This window comes from Miniopterus natalensis, chromosome 1 (assembly GCF_054644295.1).
Source record: "Miniopterus natalensis isolate mMinNat1 chromosome 1, mMinNat1.hap1, whole genome shotgun sequence".
In the NCBI taxonomy this organism is placed as follows: domain Eukaryota; kingdom Metazoa; phylum Chordata; class Mammalia; order Chiroptera; family Miniopteridae; genus Miniopterus; species Miniopterus natalensis.
Genome location: NC_142081.1, coordinates 78007850 through 78032516, shown reverse-complemented (window position 1 = coordinate 78032516; position 24667 = coordinate 78007850). Strand labels below are relative to the sequence as shown.

Genomic DNA, 24667 nt, shown 5'->3' with positions numbered 1-24667 from the left:
TCTCCAGGTCCATCCATACTGTCCCAAAAGGTACGAGATTCTTCTTCTTTACAGCTGCATAGTATTCCATGATGTAAATGTCCCACAGATTTTTTATTCACTCATCTACTGATGGGCACTTGGGCTGTTTCCAGATCTTGGCTATTGTAAACTGCTGTTATGAACATCGGGATACATATATTCTTTCTGATTAATGTTTCAGGATTCTTAGGATACATTCCTAGGAGTGGAATCAATCACTGGGTCAAAAAGCAACTCCATTTCTAATTTTTTGAGGAACCTCCATACTGTTTTCCATAATGGTTGCCCCACTCTGCATTCCCATCAGCAGTGTACTAGGGTTCTCCTTTCTCCACACCCTCGCCAGCACATGTCGTTTGTTGATTTGTTGATGAGCCATTCTGACAGGTGTGAAGTGATACCTCATTGTGGTTTTAATTTGCATCTCTCTGATGATTAGCGATGTTGAGCCTCTTCTCATGTGTCTCTTGGCCATCTGTATGTCCTCTTTGGAGAAGTGTCTATTCAAGTCCTTTGCCCATTTCTTAATTGGGTTATTTGTCTTCTTCTTGCATGGAAGCATAGATGAGACTGAAGAATGTCAGAGGGATGGAGGGGGGCGGGTGGGTGGAGGGGGAGAGAGTAACCAAAGAATTTATATGCATATATGCACAACCCAAGGACACGGACAATGATGGGGAGAGGAACTGGGGAGGGGGAAGGGACAGGGTGGAATGGGTCATTGGGGAGAAAAAGGGACATCTGTAATATTTTAAACAAAAATAAATAAATAAATAAATAATCTGCTGGAACCTAACTGGTTTTTCCTGAAGGCTGAAAATAAAAAATTTACTAATCTTGGAAATAAAAAATAAATTTTTTTAAAAAAATTGGACCTTGAGCTACCAGTGGTTTAATTTTCTTAAAGCACCTCTTTGATCAAAATCCATAGCGTTTCACCAGCCTTTGAGTTAAAAACCATTCAAACTGGTTTTCAGGGTTCCAAAAGATCTTCATAATTCACCTTTTTCTTCAACTCTTCCACATTGGCCTCTGCAACCTTATTTCTTGCCATTACCAATAAGAATGCTCTCTAATGTATCCAGAAAGATTCCTTCAGGCTCTTTGAATTAGCAGTTCTTATTGTCTCCTTCTTTGGAGGTCCTGCTCAGGCCAGATTTTTCATGAAGCCTTCTCTCAAAAACCGAGATAAATAGAAAGCACAAAATGAGAAAGTGGAAATAAGTCAAATGGGCTGTATTGCGTTTATTTTCCACTTTGCTAGTATTTCTCTTTAGCTTTGTCTGAGGAGCCATTTGAACCATCCATTTTTTCCCCTCTCCCATTGAGTGATTTATCTCTTATTTTTAGTTCTGATGCATTTGCAAACTGCTGTTTACTCATATTTTCAAATGTTTATTTCTTAAAACATTAAACTATTATTTTATAAAATATTTTATAAAAATTTCTCAAATCTTTATGGGTCCGATTCTGCTGGCTCTTGCTTATAGTATTTTGTTTCCATAGTGCCTTTTGGGTTTTGACTATTAACTCTCATTCCTCAGAACTCTATCTGTAGATATTAATTCAGGGAGAATTTGCAAAGATTTGTACTTGTTTCTGCCATTCACCTGAGATCACTACCAACCCTGGACCACTGTAAAATCTTAGCTTGTAGTTTTTCGGGTTTTAAACTGCTCAAGGCTCTGCTTATAGTTACATATTCTTAGGGTGTCTTTATTTCCCCTTTCTACCCAACACTAAGGTCCAGATGAGCAGATTTCCTTGCTATCTCTTTCTCTGTGCTACCCTTTCCACATTAAAGGTATAATCTTTTGGAGTCCCAGCTTTTCAGAGGGGATTTACCACATTGGATGGGCCCTAGGCTTCACGTCCTGTCTCTCTCACCCTGCCCCAGAGTCATATGGGAGCTCAAGACCTACTAGTGTTTGGCAGGTCTTTTTTATGGCTTGAACTCATTATATATATCTTCACCCTCCAACTATATTAAAAATTTCTTAAAGGTAGGGACCATAGAATAGATTTGTTTCATATCTTCTAAAGTGCTACACATAGAAGGAACAATGTAGTGCAGGAATAATAATAGCATTTACACTATGACAGTCACTTTACATGTCATATGTGTATTATTTCATTTAATCTTCCCAACAGCCCTCACATGTAGATACTATCCACGTATTACTGTTAAAGAACCTGAGACAGAGGGGTTAAGTAAGTTGCCCAAGCTCACACAGGGGAGCTAGTACTCACCTGAAGGCAGACTGGCTCTGGAGCCCACATGTTCTCAACCATTATGCTCCTCCCCAAGAGGTTTTATTTGAGGATAATAATATGAAATACGGCGTGACAGCACCAAGCTATGTATGGAGTCTTAAATACCTTGCAAATTTTGACATGATATGGTAGGCCCTTCATAATTAAGTATAATGTTTTAGGAAAAGAAAATTAAGGGTGGTAGCAATAGAAAATTAAAGATGGCAATCACATACCATTGCAAAATGATAGACTAGCTAGATTAATGCCATCAAATGACTTGATAAATGTTTTAGCCCAGAAGACAAAGGGATGATGTTAATGACAGAAGGTTTCAAATGTTTCTATATAAATATTGGTGCTGAAAGTTCATTTAGGGAGGTATTAACATTTTTTTTATTTACCTCACTTTTAAAATAATATTTTCTTAGATTATAGTTGGCATTTGTACATAATTGGTATTTTTTTAATAACAGCCATATTGAGATATAATTTACATATATAAAATTCATCCTTTTAAAGTATATAATTCAGTGGTTTTTTTAGTATATTCACAGTTATACAGCCATCCATTATCTATTTTCAGAACGTTTTTATCAACCTCAAAAGAAACTTCGTATATGATTGATATTTAACTGAGAGCAGTCTTTTATCTGAAAATGAGGAAGTAACACCCTTGATTCAAATGAATAGTAGCTGAGTTGTAACCATATTTAGCCAGTTTTCTAAATTAGACCAAGATTTATTACAAAGGTTAGATTGAGAACACATTGCCTAAGTTATTTTTTTAACAATTGAAATACCCAAGCATTTGATGTATGCATTTAATGTAAACAAGATGTGGTTCGGCAAATATTTTCTTTAACATGAGGTTTTGTTTTTAATATCAACGTGGTATTTTTGTTAAGTATTACAAGAGAAGAACTGTAACATTCTGTTTAAACTACCAAAAAACTAGTTCTAGGATATGTCTAAGGTTTGCCTAGAAACTTTAATCACTTTCCCTTTTGATTTAAGATGCCAGTGACAGTGGGCGTTCTTATAAAACAGTCCTGGACCGTTGGAGAGAGTCTCTTCTTTCTTCTGCTAGTCTATCCCAAGTCTTTCTTCACCTCTCCACCTTGGATCGTAGCGTGATATGGTCTAAATCTATACTGAATGCTCGTTGTAAGATCTGCCGAAAGAAAGGTGATGCTGAAAACATGGTCCTTTGTGATGGCTGTGATCGGGGTCATCATACCTACTGTGTTCGACCAAAGCTCAAGGTATTTTTTTCTTTTTCTAATTTGCAAATTAGAATTGTGACATTGAGATTTTGAATGACGGGTGATTAATGAACATTTATGTGATCTGTCAGACTGTGCCTGAAGGAGATTGGTTTTGTCCAGAGTGTCGGCCAAAGCAACGTTCTAGAAGACTCTCCTCTAGACAAAGACCATCCTTGGAAAGTGATGAAGAGATGGAAGACAGTATGGAAGGTGAGGATGATGAAGTTGATGGTGACGATGAAGACGATCAAAGTGAGGAGGAAGAGTATGAAATAGAACAAGATGAAGATGACTCCCAAGAAGAGGAAGAAATCAGGTAAGTTCTAATATGCAATATGATTTCAGAGAGAGGAAAGGAGGGGGAGAGAGAGAGAGAGAAACATCAATGATGAGAGAGTCATTGATCGGCTGCCTAGTCCCCAACCCGGGCAAGTGCCCTGACTGGGAATCGAACCCCGATCTCCTGGATCCTAGGTCGACGCGCAACAGCTGAGCCACGCCCGGCCGGGCCATCATTTTTTTAAAACTAGTATGTAATATAGTAACTTGAAGTTACCCTTGCTTTATGTATTGTAAACATTTGAATTTTTCCCAAGGGAATATCGTAGCTTCATGGGCTTCACCAGATCATAAAATCAAATACGAGTTCAAGTTTGGACAGGAATACCAGTCAGGCCCACATCAAGGTTGATTTTATGCCTAAAGCAGCAAATAAACAACCCGGAGGATATTTGTAAGATAAAGATGGATGCAGCTTCCCAATGCTTCTGTTACTTTTTCAAATTTGTACCCAATTTGGTTGATCTCAGCAGTCTACAGAGAGAGTGAGAGAGATAGATGCCACAGGCACGTTATATTATACTCCTACCACATCAGCAACAACTTCTATATTGCCATATTAAGTGTTCTGCCACTTAGGAAATTATGTCGCCCAGGCCTAACCTGTGGGTTTAGGGCCTGGTTCTTCCTACTCTGCCAGCTCATGGAGCAGTCTCTCATTTGTCCCTAAAATCTTCCCCCCTTTTAACACTTGAACCTCATTCACGTGGAATCAGGAAAGTGAGTGTGAAGCCAGGGCAACATAGAACCAGCAAAGCACACAAAGTCCACAGTCTGAGGAGATTAAGTAGAGAGAACTACTCCATCTGTTTTAAACAAGTTGCTGCTGCTGCTGTTTGTTTTGTTTTAAGATTTTATTGATTTTTTTTTTTAGAGAGAGGAAGGGAGAGAAAGAAACATCCTTGTGAGAGAAAAATATCTATTGGTTGCCTCCCACACGCACCCCTATAGGGGACTGAACCTGCAGTCTGGGCATGTGCCCTGACCCAGAATCGAACCTGCCACCTATTGGTGTACGGGATGACGCTCCACCCAACTGAGCCACACTGGCCAGGGCACAAGTTGTTTTTTAAATAGCTCCAACTAGCAGGAGCCACATTCCCTGTAGCTTATACAGGCAATATTGTGTTAAGCATAAAGATGATAAAGAGTTCAGAAAATTCTTGGAAATATTTTAGGTAAACTGGAAGTCCAGGCATATGGGGAGATGGATAAATGGAGGTTTAATGGAGTTATTTCATCTTTGTCTACAACTTAAAAGCACTGAATCTAGTTTTGTATTTTCCAGTAGACTCAGAAGATGGCAAAGAGATTCTTGGCTTGGTGTTCAGGAATGACAGGTTTAAGGCCTACTTTAATGGCAGCTATTGGCGGGAACTGTAGGTTCACTCAGTGTCAATGGTAATGAAAAGTGATAATAAGGAGACACAAGATTTGCATTTTAAGATTAGTCACTCTTTAAGTTCTTCAGCATGATTAAGTATATTTACTTGTTCTGTAGATTTTATTGTAGTTTATCACAATTTAGGATTTGATTTTCATGACAATGTCCTGGAGTTACTAAGAAAATAATATTCTCTTTGCATTACAAATATATGAAAACACATTTTAGATTTCAAAAAAAAATTTGTTAGCTCCAAATTTAAAGAATTGAGCATAGGATAAGTCTCAATATAGAAAAGTAATATGTATAACTTACTGGCTGAACACTAGAACAAGGAGAATAGAAGTAATTGTATATTCATCATTGCTCTGTACAATAATTGTGTTTTCTAACAATATCTATAGCCCACCAAGAAGAGGAAGACCACAAGTTCGATTGCCAATTAAAACAAGAGGAAGACTTAACTCTTTTACAAGTCGTGGCCAACAACAAGATTCTAGAAGATATACTTCAAGGAGTCAGCAGAGTACACCCAAAACAACTGTTTCTTCTAAAACTACTGGTAGAAGCCTAAGAAAGATAAAATCTGCTCCTCCTACAGAAACTAAATCTTTAAGAATTGCCAGTCGTTCTACTCGCCAGAGTCATGTCCCACTGCAAGCAGATGTATTTGTGGAACTACTTAGTCCTCGTAGAAAACGCAGAGGCAGGAAAAGTGCTAATAATACATCTGAAAATAGTCCCAACTTGCCTAACTTCAGAGTCATTGCCACAAAGTCAAGTGAGCAGTCAAGATCTCTAAATGTTGCTTCAAAACTTTCTCTCCAAGATAGTGAATCCAAGAGAAGAGGCAGGAAAAGACAGTCTGCAGGTATGAAAAAGCCTGATTTAAACTATCCTTACCTAAGAAAACTGAATAATTTGGAAAGATTAAATGTTCGAATACTTTGGACCATTTTTTAACAGCTGTAACTAAGTTATACAAAGTTTTTAGGGAGCAACCTGACCTGAAGCATAATATTCATTGAAGGGCAGCTATTTGGGGAATAAAGGTAAACTGTATTACTAGTATTTCTACTAGTATAGCTGGGTAGTTGTGAGAAATTCTGTTTTTAATGGAGAGATTTGCCAGTACTTGAACAATCTCAGTATACCACATTATAACACGTTTCATCCTCTTCTACCTTTTCCCCCTTAAAACACACATACTTATCATTCTAGACAAGCTGCATTAGGTTATTTGTTCAGGTTCCCATCTGATATACCGCACTTGAGGCAGTAGAGAGTTGGGGGCAGTAATATTGTTAGCGAGTGATCACAATCTATCTAGTTCTGATAATTGTTTATAGTAATTTTTGTCCATATAATAATCTCTTTATCCATTTATCTCTTTAATCCTATCTTTTTTCTTTAATGTCAGTAGTAATAAAACTTTATTTCCAAAAAATGAAGTGAAACATAAAAAATGCATTATTCTTTAAAGAATTCTAGATAGATTGTATTGCATTATTCAAACAAAGACAGGAGTAAAGAATTTATTGATGAAAGAATAGGATATATTTAGTCACCATGTTGTCGAGTGTGGGAGGGACTTTGCACCAGAATCTAATTTATCTTTTTTTATCCCTTTATCTGTTTTGCTTTTCCCTGAATCTGAACTTCAATCTAGTATACCTAAACTACTTTTATTCAAAAACACTGGTGAAAAAAACTTTTGTTGTTATTAATTGATTTGAGAAATTGCTAACCTGTTTCTAAGGACAAATAAAGGGGGAAATACGTGGATTTGCATTTAAATAGAGAATTTAAACACCTAAATTCTTATGTGGACTATACTACTACCCTTTCCTACTACTTCATACCCTTAGATTTCATTATATACATTAGATTTTATGAGAAAGCATCTGGCTTTAAGAAAATTCTCATAAAATTAAGATTTAAAGAGGCCTAGTTTCTAGATCTGAAGAAATAACTTTTCTATTGATGTTTTTCAGGAAATATTGGAGAATTGCTAACTGTTATTTTATCATAGTTGAAAACATATTTTTAATAAAAGTAAAAAATTCACAAACTTTGTGTTCTAGAATTTTCTTTTGTATTACACTCATTTTACAATCTATTCCCAGTGAATGTTTAATGTGATTGGAAATTTTTAAGATCAAAAAGGAAATAATGAATGTTTGGTCCAGATTTTCATATCTCAAAATGTAAATTAATTTAACTTCTCAGTGTATAGTGTCAATTTTGTTTGAATTTAGTTTGTATTTATATGCCCTGTTTAGCTTGTAATGATCAAATGTTTTGCTTTGTCATCTACTAAAATTAATTTATTTATTTAGAATCATCTCCTGTGACACTGAGTCGAAGAAGTTCAGGCCGACAGGGAGGAGTTCATGAATTGTCTGCTTTCGAACAACTTGTTGTAGAACTGGTGCGGCATGATGACAGCTGGCCTTTTTTGAAACTTGTTTCTAAAATCCAGGTAATATTTCTAGACTTTATAAAATGTATTCCTGTACATTATTTGATTTAGTTTGCATGGCGGTTTTGAGATAGTCCAAACGTTTGTTAATCACTATGCACTCTTTTTTTAAACACTTGAAAAGTTGGCCTCTAATTTTTAATTTTTATTTATTCATTTTTAGAGAGAGAGGGTAAGGGAGAGAGAGAGAAACATCCATTTGTTTTTGTACTTATTTATGCATTCATTGGTTGATTTTTGTATGTGCCCTGACTGGGGATCAAGCCCTCAACCTGGGTGTATTGGAACAACGCTCTAACCAACTGAGCTATCCAGTCAGAGCCAGTTGACTGATTCTTATAAACGATGACAGTGTGTTGAAATAACCTCAATGTTTTTATTCAAGGTAATGGATATGAATAGAGTTAATTCAACTACCATTATTGGTATTTCAATTATAGAAGACAGTGGTTCTCAAACTTCAGCATATACCAGAATCACCTGGAGGGCTTGTTAATATACAGATTATTGGGCCCCACTCCAGAGTTCTTGATTCACTAGATCTGGGATAATGCCCAACCATTTGCATTACTGACAAATCCCCTGATGATGCTGATGGTGCTGGTCCAAAGACCACAGTTTGAGAAACATTGATTTAAAAAATAGGTACTCTTAAATAACAGAATTAGCCTAACCTAACTAAAGATTAGAGATGGTGCTCTAGTTGTTTATACATCGGACCCTTGAACAATGCAGGTTTGAACTGCGCAGGTCCACTTATATGTGGATTGTTTTCAATATACATATGTGTATATATTATGGCAGATGTGATATGCTATAGCAGAGATAGAACCATGTTATGGTCTATAATAGAGGTTATGTAATGGTCTTTCAGAAATAGAGAAGAAAGGGAGACTGATTTGAGCATTTCAGAGGGAGGGAATAGCAGGACTATTTGAAGAACTATTTAGTCTGGTCATTGAAGTAAGATGGAATTTCAACAGTAAGAACTGGAATAAGGGAATTTCAGGAAGAGGGGACAATAAGGTAAAGAGCCAGAAATGAGAATATGAGGAATGATGGGTAGTTTGATTGGAGCAGACTAGCTAGCTGGACACAACTAGCATATAAAGAGTCTCACTACTCAGTGTTAGGTAATGGTTTCTGAATGAAAAAGTGACATCAGAATTCTACTTTGAGATTTCTAAAGCAAGAATATAAAGGATTAAGTAACAATGAATAGCATCTAATAAAAATTAAATCTCAATTTCACTCGGTTCTTTATTTTTTAAGATTTATTTTTATTATTGATTTTTAGAGAGAGAGGAAGGAAGAGGGGAGAGAGAAACATTGATGTTAGAAAAATCTATTGGCTGCCTCTTGCACAACCCTGACCAGAAATTGAACCAGCAACCTTTTGGTGCATGGGACAATGCCCAACCAACTGAGCCACAACAGCCAGGGCTCAATTTGAATTTTTTTTTTTTTTTTAGTGTAACAAAAGGGTTTTTATTTTTTATTTACTTACATATTTTAATTTATTTCATTGTTAAGAGTATAACAAGTATCCCCCATTACATTGCCCCCCTCCACCCATCTCTTATCCCATCCCCAGCCTTTACCTGTGTAGTGTCTGTGTCTCTGGGCTGTGACTAATTTGCACTTCTAAATCCCTTCACCCTTTTCACCCATCCAATCACCCCTCCCATTTCGCCACCGTCAAAATGTTCTCTGTATCTTATGAGTCTGTTTCAGTTCTGCTTGTTCGTTTATTTTGACTTTTAGATTCCATTGTTGATGAATATGTATTTATTGCCATTTTTTTGTTCATATTTTTTATCTTTTTCTTTCCTACTTAAAGAACACCCTTTAACACTGCATGTAATACTGGTTTGGTGGTGATGAACTCCGTTAGCTTTTTTTGTCATGGAAGCTCTTTATCTGACCTTCAGTTCTAAATTATAGCTTTGCTTGGTAGAGTAATCTTGGTTGTAGGTTCTTGCTTTTCATTCACTTTGAACAGTTCTTGCCACTCCTTTCTGGCCTGCAAAGTTGCTGTTGAGAAATCACCTGACAGTCATATGGGCACTCCCTTGTTAGGTAACTGCTTTTTTTTTCTCTTGCTGCTTTTAAGATTCTCTCTTTGTCTTTAACCTTTGGCATTTTAATTATGATGTGTCTTGGTGTGGACCTCTTTGGGTTCATCTTGTTTGGGACTCTCCGTGCTTCCTGGACTTGAATGTCTATTTCTTTAACCAGGTAAGGGAAGTTTTTGTCATTTTTTTTTTTTTTTAATATGTTTTCAACTTCTTGCTCCCTCTCTTCTCCTTCCAGCATCCCCATGATGCGAATGTTGGTATGCTTGATGTCCAAGAGGTTCTTTATACTATCTTCATATTTTTGGATTCTTTTTCTTTTTGCTGTTCTGATGGGGTGTTTTCTGCTTCCTTATATTCCAAATTCTTTTTTTCCTTTTTAATCTTCACCTGAGGGTATTTTTTCTGTTGCTTTTCAGAGAGAGAGCAACACTGATGTGAGACACATCTATTGGTGGCCTCCTGCACCCGCCCCAACTGGGGCCAGGGATCAAGGCTGCAACCGTGGTATATGCCCTTAGGCAGAATCAAATCTAGGACCCTTCAGTCCATGGGCCAATGCTCTAACCACTGAGCCAAACTGGCTAGGGCTATTCCAAATTCTTGATTTGATTCTCAGTGTCCTCTACTCTACTGTTGATCCCCTGTAAATTACTCTTTATTTCAGTTAGTGTATCCTTCATTTCTGACTGGTCCTTTTTTATGTTGTTGATGTTCTCACTAAGTTTCTTAAAGTTCTAAGTAAGTTTCTTGAGCATCCTTATAACCACTGTTTTGAACTCTCTATCTGGTAGCTTTCTTGCTTCCATTTCATTTAGATCTTATTCTGGAGATTTCTCCAGTTCTTTCATTTGTGACATGTTTCTTTGTCTCCACATTTTGGCGGCTTCGCTGTGTTTGTTTCTATGTATCAGGTAGATCTGCTATGTCTCCCAGACTTGATAGAGTCACCTTGTGTAGCAGGTGGCCTGTAGGGCCCGGTGGCTGAGCCTCCCCAGTCACCTGAACTGGGAAATATAGGTGCTCCCCTGTGTGCTGTGTGCACTGTCCTGTTGTAGTTGAGCCTTGATTGATGTTGGTGTCACTGGGAGGAACTGACTCCCAGTCCAGTCAGTTGCAAGGATCAGCTGCAACTACAGTGGAAGAGCTGCTGTGCTGTAGACACCCCTGTGGAGCAGGACTTGCTTCAGTGGGGTTTTGGTGCTCACCAAGCCCGCCCCTTGAGTGTGTCACTCATGAAGGAGGTAGGGTTCTGCTGCATGGTCGAAGCTGACCATCAGGTGCATTGGCTCTGGAGCCTCCCTGGAGATACAAAGTCAGCCACTGCCTGCGCCCTGCCTGGGGCCACCCAGCATGAGCTACAGAGCAATCTGCAGATGGCTGCTTATTTTGCAGTGGCTTGGAGGTGCCCAGGAGAGGTCAAGCTTTGAACCAGTGCAGGCTGCCACTAGTGCTAGGCCTGGGGCCACTTATTGAGAGGTATGGGGCATGCTGAGGCCAGCTACTGCTTGTTTAAGATTTTAGAAAAGTCCGAAGCACGAAGAGAGGCCAGTTGTATGCAAAAGCCACTGGAAATAGCTTGATGAGCCTGCAAGTAGGGAGGGGGCAGTGTCTCAGGTAATCAGTCACCAAGGTGGGGCAAAAGTGTGAGCCAGGTTGATGGAGATTCAGATATGGCACCTGCCAGTCAGCTCTGTGGCAGGGAGGGCTCAGCAAAGGAACAATGGCCTCTGCCAGCACTTATGTCTGGAGAAAGCTGCCCTTCCAGCTCGCGCCCTGATTCCAGGCAAGTTAGTTCCCTGCCTGAATGTCCCAGGTTCCTTTCAAGCTGCTGCCCCAGTGCTGGAGCTCAGAGGGAGTGAATCCGAGTAAGTCCATGCATGGGCCCTTTAAGAGGAACTGCCTGGGACTCCCAACAGCCTCCATGTCACTCAGTCACAATCCCTGCTGGTTTTTACAGCCAGAAGTTTGGGGACTTGTCTTTCTGCCATTGGAACGCAGGGCTGACTCCTCACTTCTCACGGAAACCACAGCCAAGATATCCCTCCCAATTTTAAACCTCTGTACGTGGGTGTGGGACCACCTGGTTCTGTGATTCCACCCCACATCTCCACCCCTCCTACCAGTCTCCATGTACTTCTTCTTTAATTCCCTAGTTGTAGGACTTCTGTTCAGCTAGATTTCAGGTGGTTCTGTATTTTAGTTGTAATTTTGATGTGGTTGTGGGAGGCAGCAAGTACTGCATTTACCTGTGCTGCCATCTTCTCAAATTGACTCTTAACTCATTTTTCCTGAGTAGTTCTTGTGCTGAATTAATTTTTGTTGCATTTTTTTCTTTATTACAAATGCAGTAATACTCATTTTAAAAAATTTTTATAGCTTTATATATGTACCTATAGAGACAAAGCACACAAAACCATAATCTTTTTATTTGCACAATAAATTAACACTTTTATAGTATCAAATGGTCTTCTACAGCATTTAATGACTGAAATGTCTTATATGGCTTTAATGAAACAATAGAATTCAGAGGTTAATACACAGTTGCTTTTCAGTGCAAAACCTTCATGTATTTGACCACTTATCTCTGATAAATTTTATATAGGAGAGATTATATTTGAGTTATTTTACAGGTCCCAGACTATTATGACATCATCAAAAAGCCCATTGCCTTAAATATAATTCGTGAAAAGGTGAACAAATGTGAATATAAATTAGCATGTAAGTAATTTATATTTTTCTCTATATTTTTGTTTAAAGAGATAGAGGCTATTTTTCTTTTTACTTATATGATACATATTAATGTAATTGTGTAGATGGCATCCCAAGAGGTCTCTCAAATGCTTATCCATGTATATGGGGATGAAAGGTGGATGGGGATTAAATAAATTAAAGATATTTTGTAGACTCTGACCTTATGCTAATAGCATAATTTTAATAAAACAGTTTTAATTTGTAGTTTAACAGTTTTAAGCTTCAGTTCTGCTATCTTGTTTCAGTCTTCAATTTCTAAGGAAAAAAGTGGGCATCTGTTTCTTAATGACATTTCTAGATATGATACAAATAAAATTTTTATTTATGTTATATGCTTTCATTCTAATCTCATTTGGTTTTTCCTTTCCAGCTGAGTTTATTGATGATGTTGAGTTAATGTTTTCGAACTGCTTTGAGTACAACCCTCGTAACACAAGTGAAGCAAAAGCTGGAACGAGGCTTCAAGCATTTTTCCATATTCAGGCTCAAAAACTTGGACTTCACGTCACACCTGGGAATGTGGATCAAGTTAGCACGCCACCAGCTGCAAAAAAGTCACGAATCTAATTTTGTCCTTCTAAAGGATATATTTGAGGAAAACAAATTATTCGTGAAATGGAACATTAAATCATGCTCTAAGGCAGACATATATGTATAAAGCAATAGCAACTGATTGACCACTTTGAAGTGTGGCCTGCACTATATTCTCAATTTTAATATTAAGCACTCAGGAGAATGTAGGAAAGATTTCCTTTGCTACAGTTTTGTTCAGTATCTAATAAGTTTGATAGATGTATTGGATACAGTACTGGTTTACAGAGATTTTGTACATTTTGAGATCATTCATGTGTCCCAATATCTTGGAAAATATTTTTTCACCTATGATTTATTTTGTCATTAATGACTTTTCTTAGACATGTGGTGTTAAGGGAGATTTATCTACACAGATAAATGTTCTGTTACAGCACAGGAAAAGTGTATATGTCTAAGAAATTTTAATGAGCACATTCTTTCAACACTACACATGAATGAATCCAATTTTATATCCTTGAAGTGCTGTACCAGTGCTGGCTGGAGGTATTAAGTCTGAGTTTATTAACTAGATATTTATTTAGAATTCAAAGTAATTTGTGAATTTGTTTTGTATTTATAAAATTTGTACCTGGAAAATGTTCTTTAATTTTTTAAACATTTTATTGTTTTTGTTTTATTTCTCTTCCTTAATGATCATTCAATAAAAGGTAACATCCTTCCTTTTTACTGACAGTTCTTCCAGTTTTACAGAACTGTGTTATAAGTTTCTATGTACAACTTTTTTTAAGTGTACAAATAAAGTGATACATTTTTTCAAGTATTCTGAATTTCTGGAATTTTTACAAATCAGAATTGGACTTCTATACATGATACATACAGACCATACAAACCAATGTTTTATTGTACCTCAATCATTTAAAATCCTGAGCATGCTGTTACGTCATCTTTTAACTAGGCTCATTTATTTGGGAAGTTACCCCTCTTTACTTTCATTTCTTTCTCAGATACTTTGAGATTATCAAAGTCTCTGGATTCTTTTCATGAGTGTGTTCATATATATAAATTCGGTAAATTTGTAATCATTTCATATGCCAATAACCAAGTTTCTTAGAAAGTTTCACTTAGCATTTAAATATTCAGGAGGGAATTCTAGAACATAATTATATTAAAGTAAATTATCTTATTACTTAATATTCTTTATTTGTTGTTAATAACAAGTAACTTTTATATTTGTTTTTCTTCCCTATAATAAACACTAAGAAGGAACCATTTCTGACCAACTACTTACTGATTTAATCTGCCCAGCCAGATTGTCTCATACACAAAAATCATTTACTCCTCCAGTACATGTCTGCAGTAATTGAGATTTAATACAGCAACAGGTTAACACACAAGGATATATGATAGTGGCTGAGAATGTCATGTTGACATCACCAAGAAAGCAGTCAGCATTATTCAGCTTCTATTTGCTTTTGTTTCTCTTCAAGGAGAAAGGATTATATAATGGAATAGGTAGAACAAAAACTAAAAACTGGAAAAACTAAAGTCTAAGATAGTGAAGGAGACATTTCACTCATCTGGGTACCACTTACTGAGATCAGTCTCTATGTTCAGATTATATTTCTAAAAGCACTGGTTTGTAATTGCAAGAAAGTGCCAGAGGGAAAGAAATTAACACATCCTGTTATATGCCAACATGATTATTAGAGAAGTTTATATCCTTTGTACCTAAAAACTATGTAGCCCATTAACAGAAAAGTTTATATCCTTTGTACTTAATAACTACGGTAAATGCTTTTTATGTTAAGGCAATTCTGTGACGGTTTTTGTTGCTGTTGTTACTCTATTTCTCAAATGAGGTTTAGACTCAGACTTTTTTTTAAGTACTTGTCCAACATCAGAGTAAAGGACACTAAGCTGTCAAAGTTTCATCTTTCATCACACTAAGGTACCTCTTGGAGGATAAGAAATCTGCAGACTTATCTTTGTGCACAACGTAAAAGGGTGGACAGATGGGAAAATGTATATGGGAGAAGGCATATGGACATATATTTGTGTCATAATTATATTTTTTGCATCGATATTCATTGTAAGCACGTGGTTCTTTCCCTTTTTTATTTGTAGTTTCTGAAGATCTCTGTCCTCATACTCTTCAGCCATGTATGTGCTCACAATATGTACTGAAGTTTGCATGAGTACTGGAAAAGCTGCTGTCTCCCAAACTTTGAATTTAGTTCCCATGTATATATGGCTACAGGTCCAATTAATATTGGCTATAGCATCCTTATTATTTAAGCATATGCAGAAACATGTTTTTGTTTTTGTAATAATTCCTTTTAATTACAGTTGACATACAATATTATAATAGTTGCAGGTATACAACACAGTGATTAGACATTTATATAACTTAAAAAGTGCTCACCCCGCCCTGCCAGGCGTGGCTTAGCAGTTGAGCATCGACCCAGGATCCAGGCAATCGGGGTTCGATTCCTGGTCAGGGCACATGCCTGAGTTGCAGGCTCCATCCCCAGTCGGGGGCATGTAGGAGGCAGCTGATCAATGACTCGTCATTGATGTTTCTATCTCTCTATCCCTCTCCTTTCCTCTCTATGAAATCAATGAAGTTTTTTTTTTTTTAAGTGATCACCCTGATAAATCTGGTACCCATCTGACACCATATATAGTTATTACAATATTATTGACTATATTCTGTGTGCTGTAGTTTACATCCCCTTGACTATCTGTAACTACCAATTTGCTCCCAGGACCCCTCCCATCTGGCAACCATCAAAATGTTCTCTGTATCTATGAGTCTGTTTCTACTCTATTTGTTTTTTAGATTCCACATATAAGTGAAATCATATTGCATTTGTCTTCCTCTGTCTGACTTATTTCACTCAGCATAATACCCTCTAGATCCATCCATGTTGTTGCAGATAGCAAGATTTCATTCTTTTTTGTGACTGAGTCAAATTTCATTGTATATACAGGGGTGGACAAAGTAGATTTACAGTTGTGAGTATGCAAAACAGTTTATTCTTGTATTCTTATTAATTATTGTATTATTTATTTGTATTACAACTGTAAACCTACTTTTGTCTATTCCTATGTGCACCACTGCTGCTTTATCCATTCATCTATTGATGGATACTTACGTTACTTCCATATCTTGGCTACTGTAAATAACACTGCAATTACATATGGATGCATGTGTCTTTTTGATGTAGTGTTTTGGGTTTCTTCAGATAAATACACAGAAGTGGAATTGCTGGGTCCTTCTTTGTCTCTTGTTATAGCCTTTGTTTCAAAGTCTATTTTTGTCTGGTGTAATAAGTATTGCTATACCAGCTTTTTGCTTGTTTGTTTCCATTTCATGAAATATCTATTTCCATCTCTTTACTTTCAGTCTGTGTGTATCTTTCTATCTGAAGTGAGTCTCTTGTAGTCAGCATATATAGGGTTTTGTTTTGTTATCCATTCAGCCACACTATGTCTTTTGATTGGAGCATTTAATCCATTCACATGTAATGTTGGTAGATACGTAATTGCCATTTTCAGATTTTTTACTTTTTTCTTCTTAAAGAAGACCCTTTGACATTTCTTGGTTTGGTGGTGATGAACTCCTTTAGCTTTTTCTTGTCTGGAAAGCTCTTTATATGTCTTTCTAAATGATTCCTTTGCTGGGTAGAGTAATCTTGGTTATAGGTCCCTGCTTTTCATCATTCAGAATATTTTGTGCTAATCCTTTCTGGCCTGCAAAGTTTCTGTTGAAAAATCATCTGACAGTCTTATGGGCATTCCCTTGCGATAACTAACTGCTTTTCTCTTTCTGCTTTCAAGATCCTCTCTTTGTCTTTAACCTTTTGCATTTTAATTATTATGTGTCTTGGTGTGAGCCTCTTTGGGTTCATCTTGTTCGGGACTCTGCATTTCCTGGACTTGTATGTCTATTTCCTTCACCAGGTTAGGGAAGTTTTCTGTCATTTTTTTCAAATAGATTTTCAACTTCTTGCTCCTTCTCTCCTCTTTTCGGCATCCCCATGATGCAAATGTTGGTATGCATGAAGTTGTCTCAGAATCTCCTTAAGAACCGAGTTTTCGGTTCTTTCATTTGGGACGTTTCTTTGTCTCTTCATTTTGACAGCTTCCCTATGTTTGTTTCTATGTATAAGGTAGAGCTGCTATATCTATTAGTCTTGGTAGAGTGGCCTTATGTAGTCTATGTCCTGTTGAGCCCAATGGTGCAGCAGCTTCCACATTCACCCGAGCTGGGCACTCCAGGTACACACCCACCCCCTTGAGGGCTATATGTAACTGCCTGTTGTAGTTGAGCCTTGATTGCTGTTGGCACGTCAATTGGAAGGATTTACCCCCAGGCTGAATGGGTTCAGGGATTCTACAGCAGAGGATCTGCTGTGCAGGGGCCAATCCCACTGAGCAGGACTCATTTGGTGCCCAGTGAGTCTTCCCCTTGAGTGTGTTGTCCACGGAGGTGGTTGGGTGGTGCTCTGGCATGATCTGAAGCTGTCTACCTGGTGTTCTAGCTCTAGGACCTTGTGCAGGCCCAGGTCAGCTGCCACCTGTGCCCTGCCCAGAGCTACCCAGCATGAGCTACAGAGCGATCTGCAGATGGCTGCACTTGTACTGGGTTTGGAGGTGCCTGGGAGAGGCCAAGCTATGAGCCAAGGCCAGCTGCTGCTAGTACTGGGCCTAGGACCATTTAGCAAGAGACATAGGGCACTCTGAGGCCAGATGCTGCTTGTTTGTGGTTTGAGATCCTTTGAAAGATTTTAGAAAAGTCCTCAGCATGGTCATTTGTATGGAAAAGCCGCTGGAAATGGCTTAGGTGGGCCCACAAGTTGAGTGGGGCAGGATCTCGGAACCACCAGGGTGAAGCAGTGTTAGCCAGATACTTCATATCTGATGGAGTATCAGATATGGCACCTGCCTGCCAGCTCTGTGCGGGGAGGACTTAGCAAAGAAACAATGGCCTCTGCCAGCACTTCTGTCTGGGAGAAAGCTGCCCCTCCAGCTCACACTGGACACTTCAGTTCCTCCCTATATGTCCCTGGTGCCTTTCAAGCTGCTGCCCTGTGCTGAAATAAAAGGGAGAGAGTCAGTGAAAAAGTCTGTTCACAGACCCTTTAAGAGGAATGCCTGGGACTCTAGCAGCCCTGTCTCACTCAGCCACAATCCCTGATGATTTTTACAGGCAGAAGTTACGAGGATTTCTCTTCCCAGCACTGGAATCCTGGGCTGGGGAGCCTGGGATTCCCTCACTCCTCAGGGGGACCTCTGCAGCTGAGATATCTCTCCCCTGAATGTGGGACCAGGCCATTCCACATCACCCCTCCTACGAGTCTCAGTGTGGCATTTCTTTATATCTTTAGTTATAGGACTTATGTTCAGCTATATTTTAGGCTCTGTTCAGCTATACTTCAATGATGGGTCTGTAATTTAGTCCTAGGAAGATGCAAGTACTGCATTTACCAACTTCACCATCTTGATCAGAAGCCCCAGAAACATGTTAGAAGCAGAAATGTAATACCTATGTCAAACTTTGAAGGTAGCTGTACTTCCAAATAGAATATTGTCTCATTTGTTGCTTTTTCTCCACTGTATCAGAATATTAAAAATGTCAGGCATTTTCTTGAGAGAATAGGTTTGGTGAGTTTCACACATGTGGGTACATTCTTTGATCTAAAAAAAAAAAAAAAGGCAGTGTGCTTAGGTTAATTTCACTAACAACATCAGGAAGATTGTGCTTATTATTCCACATTATCCTTTATATTCACTGTTCAAGAGCTTGCAGTGTTAAGATATCAAAGCAAACCTCTAGATTAGAATAGATATGCAGGAATGGCAGTGTATAAGTACTTTAATAGTATGCAAAAGACCAAACACCCCTTTAATTTTTAATCTTGGGAGCCAGCAACCCTTTCTATCAAGGAAGTTTGAGAAAATATATTCAGAGTATTGATGAACAAATCTCTAAAATTTAAGGTTGTGATTTAAGCCTTTGATCTGGTCAGTTTTAGAGGTATATTTAATACTTTTTCCCCAGTATAATGAAAAGTTTACTACTTCTAGTTATAAAATTAATGAAGGGTCATTGTCCAAAAAGGAGAAAACGATAAATATATAAAACAAAAATAAATTTGGTATATGACTTTTTAGATTATTTTCCTCAGCAAAAAATGGAATCGTCATACAAATCATATTTTAATCAGCTTTTTCACTTAGCACAATACATTGTGGACACCTGTATTCATTTATGTGCTGTCCAGTATTCCACTGTATCTGGGACTCACCTCAATTTGTAACCCTTCTCTCAGATATCCCAGTCCTGCATTTATTTAACCAATTATCTGATGACAGGTTACAAAAAGTTATAATTTCATGGGATATTTTGCCTAGCTACAATTAATTCATGTTATTAATCATTATTATATATATAACAGCTGTTTCTGTTATTAGATAATGATCTACTGATCAGAAGAGTGACAAATTAAAAAATGAATAATGGGGCAGTGTAGTATTTCTATAGCAAATTGGCATTTAATTTTAAATATTTTCCTGCCTTGGCTTCTTGTGGTATTTTTTCTTTTGATCCCATGCACTTTTTACTGTCCAGTCCACACAATCCTCTAGGACAGGGCTTAGCAAACTTTCTTTAAAGCATAGGAAATATTTAAGGCTTTGCCAGCTGTCTATGCTGTAACTATTTCTGCCAGTGTAGCACAAAAGCCAGAGAGAATACAGAAGCTAATATGTGTTACAGTAAAACTTTATTTGCAAAAACAAGTGGTGCGGCAGATTTGGCCTGCAGGCTGTAGTTTGCTGAGCCCTGATCTGGGATATATAATATAAAGATCATTTAAACAAAGGTATTTGACAAACAGGAAGAACTCTTACTTCCTTTCACTAGTCCTTGCTCTGGCTACTTCTTAAAAGTCGAGATTCACCTGTGCTCTCATCTTTGGTTCTTTTATTCTAGGTCTGTACACAGTCCCTGAACAATCGCATATAGTCCCATGGTGAAACTTAGCTGGACCTCTGAAACTATGCTGGACCACTATTTCTACCCATGAAGGAAGAATTGGTACCGGATTTTACATCCTTCTGTAAATAACTAGAAAACTGGACAAACCTCTATGAACAAACTTTTTTTTTAACCCTCACCCAAGAATATTTTTTCCATTGCTTTTCAGAGAGAGTGGAAAGGAGGAGGGGAAGGGGAAGAGAAACATCAATGTGAGAGAAGACACATCAATTGGTTGCCTCCTACACGCATTGCAACCAGGGCCGGGGATCAAGTCTGCAACCAAAATACATGCCCTTGGCTGAAAGGGAACCCAGGACCCTTCAGTCCACAGGCCGACACTCTAACCACTGAGCAAAACCAGCTAGGGCTGAACAAACTTCATACACTGGACAATAGGCAGTGTAGATCTCTGCAGAATCTACCTATTGTTAGAGTTATCTTACTAAATAACAAAACTAAGCAACTCAATTTCTTATTTATAAATTTCCTTTCCTTGTTAGTTTCCTGAGATTAGCTTGGCCTGCACAATCTGACACCATTCTGTCAGCCTCATCTGTCGCGTCTCACCACACCATCTATGTAGAGGCTCCTGTCACACTGGCCCTTGTTTCTTAGATATTAGGATTCTTCTAAAACTCCATGCCTTTTTACTTGCTGTACCTTCCACCTAAAATGTCTTTCTACTGCCACTTCACCAGCAGGAATCAGGTAACCTAAAGAGTTGTTAAAAAAATACCCAGAACACAGCCGGCCAGTGTGGCTCAGTGGTTGAGCATCAACCTATGATCCAGGAGATTGCGGTTCAATCCCCAATCAGGGCACATGCCCAGGTTGCGGGCTCAATCCCCAGTAGGGGATGTGCAGGAGGCAGCGAATCAATGACTCTCTCATCATTGAGGTTTCTAACTCTCTCCTTCTCCCTTCCTTTCTCTGAAATCAATAAAGATATATTTAAAAAGAAGGAAGGAAGGGAGGGAGGGAGGGAGGGAGGGAGGGAGGGGAAAGAGAGAGAGAGAGAGAGAGAGAAAAAGGAAGGAAAGAAAAGAAAGAAAGAAAGAAAGAAAGAAAGAAAGAAAGAAAGAAAGAAAGAAAGAAAGAAAGAAAGAAAGAAAGAAAGAAAGAAGAAAGAAAGAAAAGAAAGAGGAAGGAAGGAAGGAAGGAAGGAAGGAAGGAAGGAAGGAAGGAAGGAAGGAAGGAAGGAAGGAAGGAAGGAAGGAAGGAAGGAAGGAAGGAAGGAAGGAAGGAAGGAAGGAAGGAAGGAAGGAAGGAAGGAAGGAAAGGAGTTTCCATTTGGGGTGATGAAAAAAAGCTCTGGAAATGGAGAGTTGTGATGGTTGCATGACTGTATGAATGTACTTAATGCCACTGAACCATACACTTAAAAATAGTTCAGCCTGGCTGGCAGGCTCAGCAGTTGAGCACCAATTTATGATCCAGGGGATCACGGTTCGATTCCCTATCAGGGTATTTGCCTAGGTTGCAGGCTCAATCCCCATCAGGGGACATGCAAGAGGCAGCTGATCAATGACTCTCTCTAATCACTGATGCTTCTTTCTCTCTCTCTCCCTCTCCCTTCCCCTCTCTCTGAAATCAATAAAGATTTTTTTTTTAAATAGTTCAAATGGAAAGTTTTATGTTGTGTATATTTTACCACAATGGATTTTAAATGATAAATTTTGTTATGTATATTTTACCACTATAAAATATATAAATTAAAATACCCATAAATGCTAACTAAAACACAATGAGCATCTGTTTAAATTCATATCTGAGTCCATAGAGAGTGGTTGAAAAACTATTCTGTTAGTGACATAAGCTGAAGCTGTCGCCATCCTGGTGACGGTAGGCAGCAGGTGAAGGAGACTTGGTGGTCTTAATTCTACAGGGTCTTGGTTTTAAAACCTACACAGAGATAAGTCCCTGGGCTCATTCAAATAAGAGTTGAACTGAAAACCCATATAAAGCCAAAAAACTCATAGGACTATTCCTTTATTGGAAATGTAGATGGGGGAGGGGGGATCTGCCAATATGTGGTTCAAAACATATAAGGAGAAAAACCAAATTTAAAAGGTGATCTTTAGGTAGACTTCCACTTCTGGGATGAGGAAGTGAGCACCCTTTTCCCTAGTCAACCCACTCAGTATAACTAAAAAACCGGGACATTATATAGGGTGTCCCAAAAAAATGTATACACACATTTTGAATAATTACAAAGGCAGTGTTTATTAAAATTCATTTTCAAAATTGAGCTATTAGCTGTTAAAGTGTGTATACATTTTGGGGGGCACCTATATATAAAGCAAACTTAAGACAAAGATATAGAAAACCAAAAAGGAAAGAAAAATAAATTTATAAAAGAAAAAATAAAGACTGAAAGGTGGAAAGAAGGCAGACTGACCAAGGAACTCGGGATCCAAGGAAAGACACAGTGTTGAGTTCCCTAGGTTTTCTTTTTGACTCATATATCCAAACAGTGCTGCCAAAGCTGGCAACCGGAAATTCCAAAGGCACAAGCAAAAAAAAAGAAAGCCACAACAAAAGCTTTCTCTAGCCAAAGGACCAGGAAAGGAGCAATCCTAGCAAGAAAAAAACATTTAGACATAACCACTCTATTCCAGCCAAACTCCACACACAAAAAAACACAAAAAAACCTGGCCTCACCAACACACCAACAAAAACTAAATGGGGAGCCTAGACTTCTACCCTCATAAAGATAAAATGAGGTACTCAAACACCCCCTTTGGCATGTCAGAGAAGACCAAGTAGGGAGTCTGGACTTTCCTCCCCACAGGTTGGTAATGAGGTATCCCCCTCTTTCTCCACAGTGTCAGTGGAGAACATGTGAGGGACCAGGACTCACCACTGCCAAGCAATTATGAGGAACACCACTTATGGTGTCAACAGACACTGAGTAGGAAACTTGGATTTCTACCTGATCTGGCAGTTACAAGGTAGTGCCCCTACTTCCCAGGTCAGTGGGGTTAGAGAAAGCCAGCTAAGACAAAGTTTAAATAAGATCCAGAGTCTCATAATATAATATAAAAATGTCCATGTTTCAGTCAAAAATTACTCATACCAAGAACCAGGAAAATCTCAAACTAAATGAGGGCGGGGGGAAACAGATGCCAAAACTGAGATGGCATGTTAGAATTACTTGACAAAGATTTTAAAGCAGCCATGATATAAATGCTTCACTGACCACATCAAAAATTGCAACTAAACTACAGAACAACCATCATTCAGAACTGCCTGAAACCTGGCTGAACAGAATTCCTACAACTAGGGAATTGAAGAAGCTACATCAGGACTGGTAGGAGGGGCAGAGACAGGGAATGGGCTGGTCCAAGTGTGGCAGATAAAAATTGGGAGGGATATCTCAGGTGCAGAGATGTGCCCTGAGGATCAAGGAATCCCAGCCCCACACCAGGCCCTCCAGCCCAGGGTTCCAGTGCCAGGAAGAGAAGTCCCCATAACTTCTAGCTGTAAAACCAGTGGGTATTGAGGCTCAGGGAAACAGAGGGCTCTTGGAGTCTGAGGCAATTCTTTTAAAAGGCCCATACAGCCCAGCCAAGCATGGCTCAGTGGTTGAGCATTGACCCAGGGTCCAGGAGATCGCCGTTCAATTCCCAGCCAGGGCGCACACCCAGGTTGCAGGCCTGATCCCCAGTCGGGGGAATGAAGGAGGCAGCAGATCAATGACGACTCTCTCATCATTTATGTTTTTTTCTCCCTCTCCTTTCCTCTCTCTGAAATCAATAAAGATATATAAAATTAAAAATTAAAAATAGCCCGGCCGGGTGTGGCTCAGCGGTTGAGCATCGACCTGGGATCCAGGCGATCAGGGTTCGATTCCCGGTTGGGGCACATGCCCGGTTGTGGGCTTGATCAATGACTTTCTCATCATTGATGTTTCTATCTCTCTCTCTCCCTCTCCTTTCCTCTCTCTGAAATCAATAAAGATATATTTTTTTAAAAAAAAAAATTAAAAATAAAAAGGCCCATACACAATCTTACTCAGACTCCTTCCCTCTAGGCTCCAGCACTGGGTCAGCAGCTTGAAAGGCACCAGAGATATATGGGGAGGAACTGAATGTCTGGCATAATGGCAAGGGCTCGGGGTGTTGGGGAGCAGCTTTCTCCCAGATAGTAGTGCTGGCAGAGGCCATTGTTCCTTTGATGAGCCCTCCCCACATAGAGTTAGCAAGCCAGGGTCATATCTGAGACTCCACAACCAGGTTCACACTGTTTGCCCTGCCCTGGTGATTCCCTGAGGCCCCACTCCACCCAACTTTTAGGCCCACCCAAGCTGTTTCCAGTGGCTTTTCCATATGAATGGCCTGTTGGCTCATGCTTCAGATTTCCTAATATCTCTCAATCAGCATCTGGCCTCAGCATGCCCTGTACCTCTCCCTAAGTGGCTCCAGACCTGGCACAGGAAGCATCTGTCCTTAGTTCACAGCTTGGCCTCACCTCGTCACTGCCAAGCCCAGCACAAGTAGTAGCCATCTACAG

General features: G+C 38.8%; 1 protein-coding gene across 3 annotated transcripts in view; it reads left to right on the top strand.

Annotated features, from left to right (window-relative positions):
• BAZ1A (bromodomain adjacent to zinc finger domain 1A) overlaps window positions 1–24667 on the top strand; it is a 112458-nt gene that overhangs the window by 57201 nt on the left and 30590 nt on the right. For 2 of the 3 annotated variants that reach the window (XM_087823434.1, XM_016220254.2), the window contains 6 exons: window positions 3292–3539; window positions 3632–3858; window positions 5670–6136; window positions 7605–7747; window positions 12456–12543; window positions 12947–13928. In XM_087823434.1, coding sequence (XP_087679560.1) covers window positions 3292–3539; window positions 3632–3858; window positions 5670–6136; window positions 7605–7747; window positions 12456–12543; window positions 12947–13143 — 1370 coding nt within the window. In that variant the 3' untranslated portion in view covers window positions 13144–13928. Of the gene's footprint in view, window positions 1–3291; window positions 3540–3631; window positions 3859–5669; window positions 6137–7604; window positions 7748–12455; window positions 12544–12946; window positions 13929–24667 lie in introns of those variants that run through there. The other variant, XM_087823435.1, reaches the window with a different exon arrangement.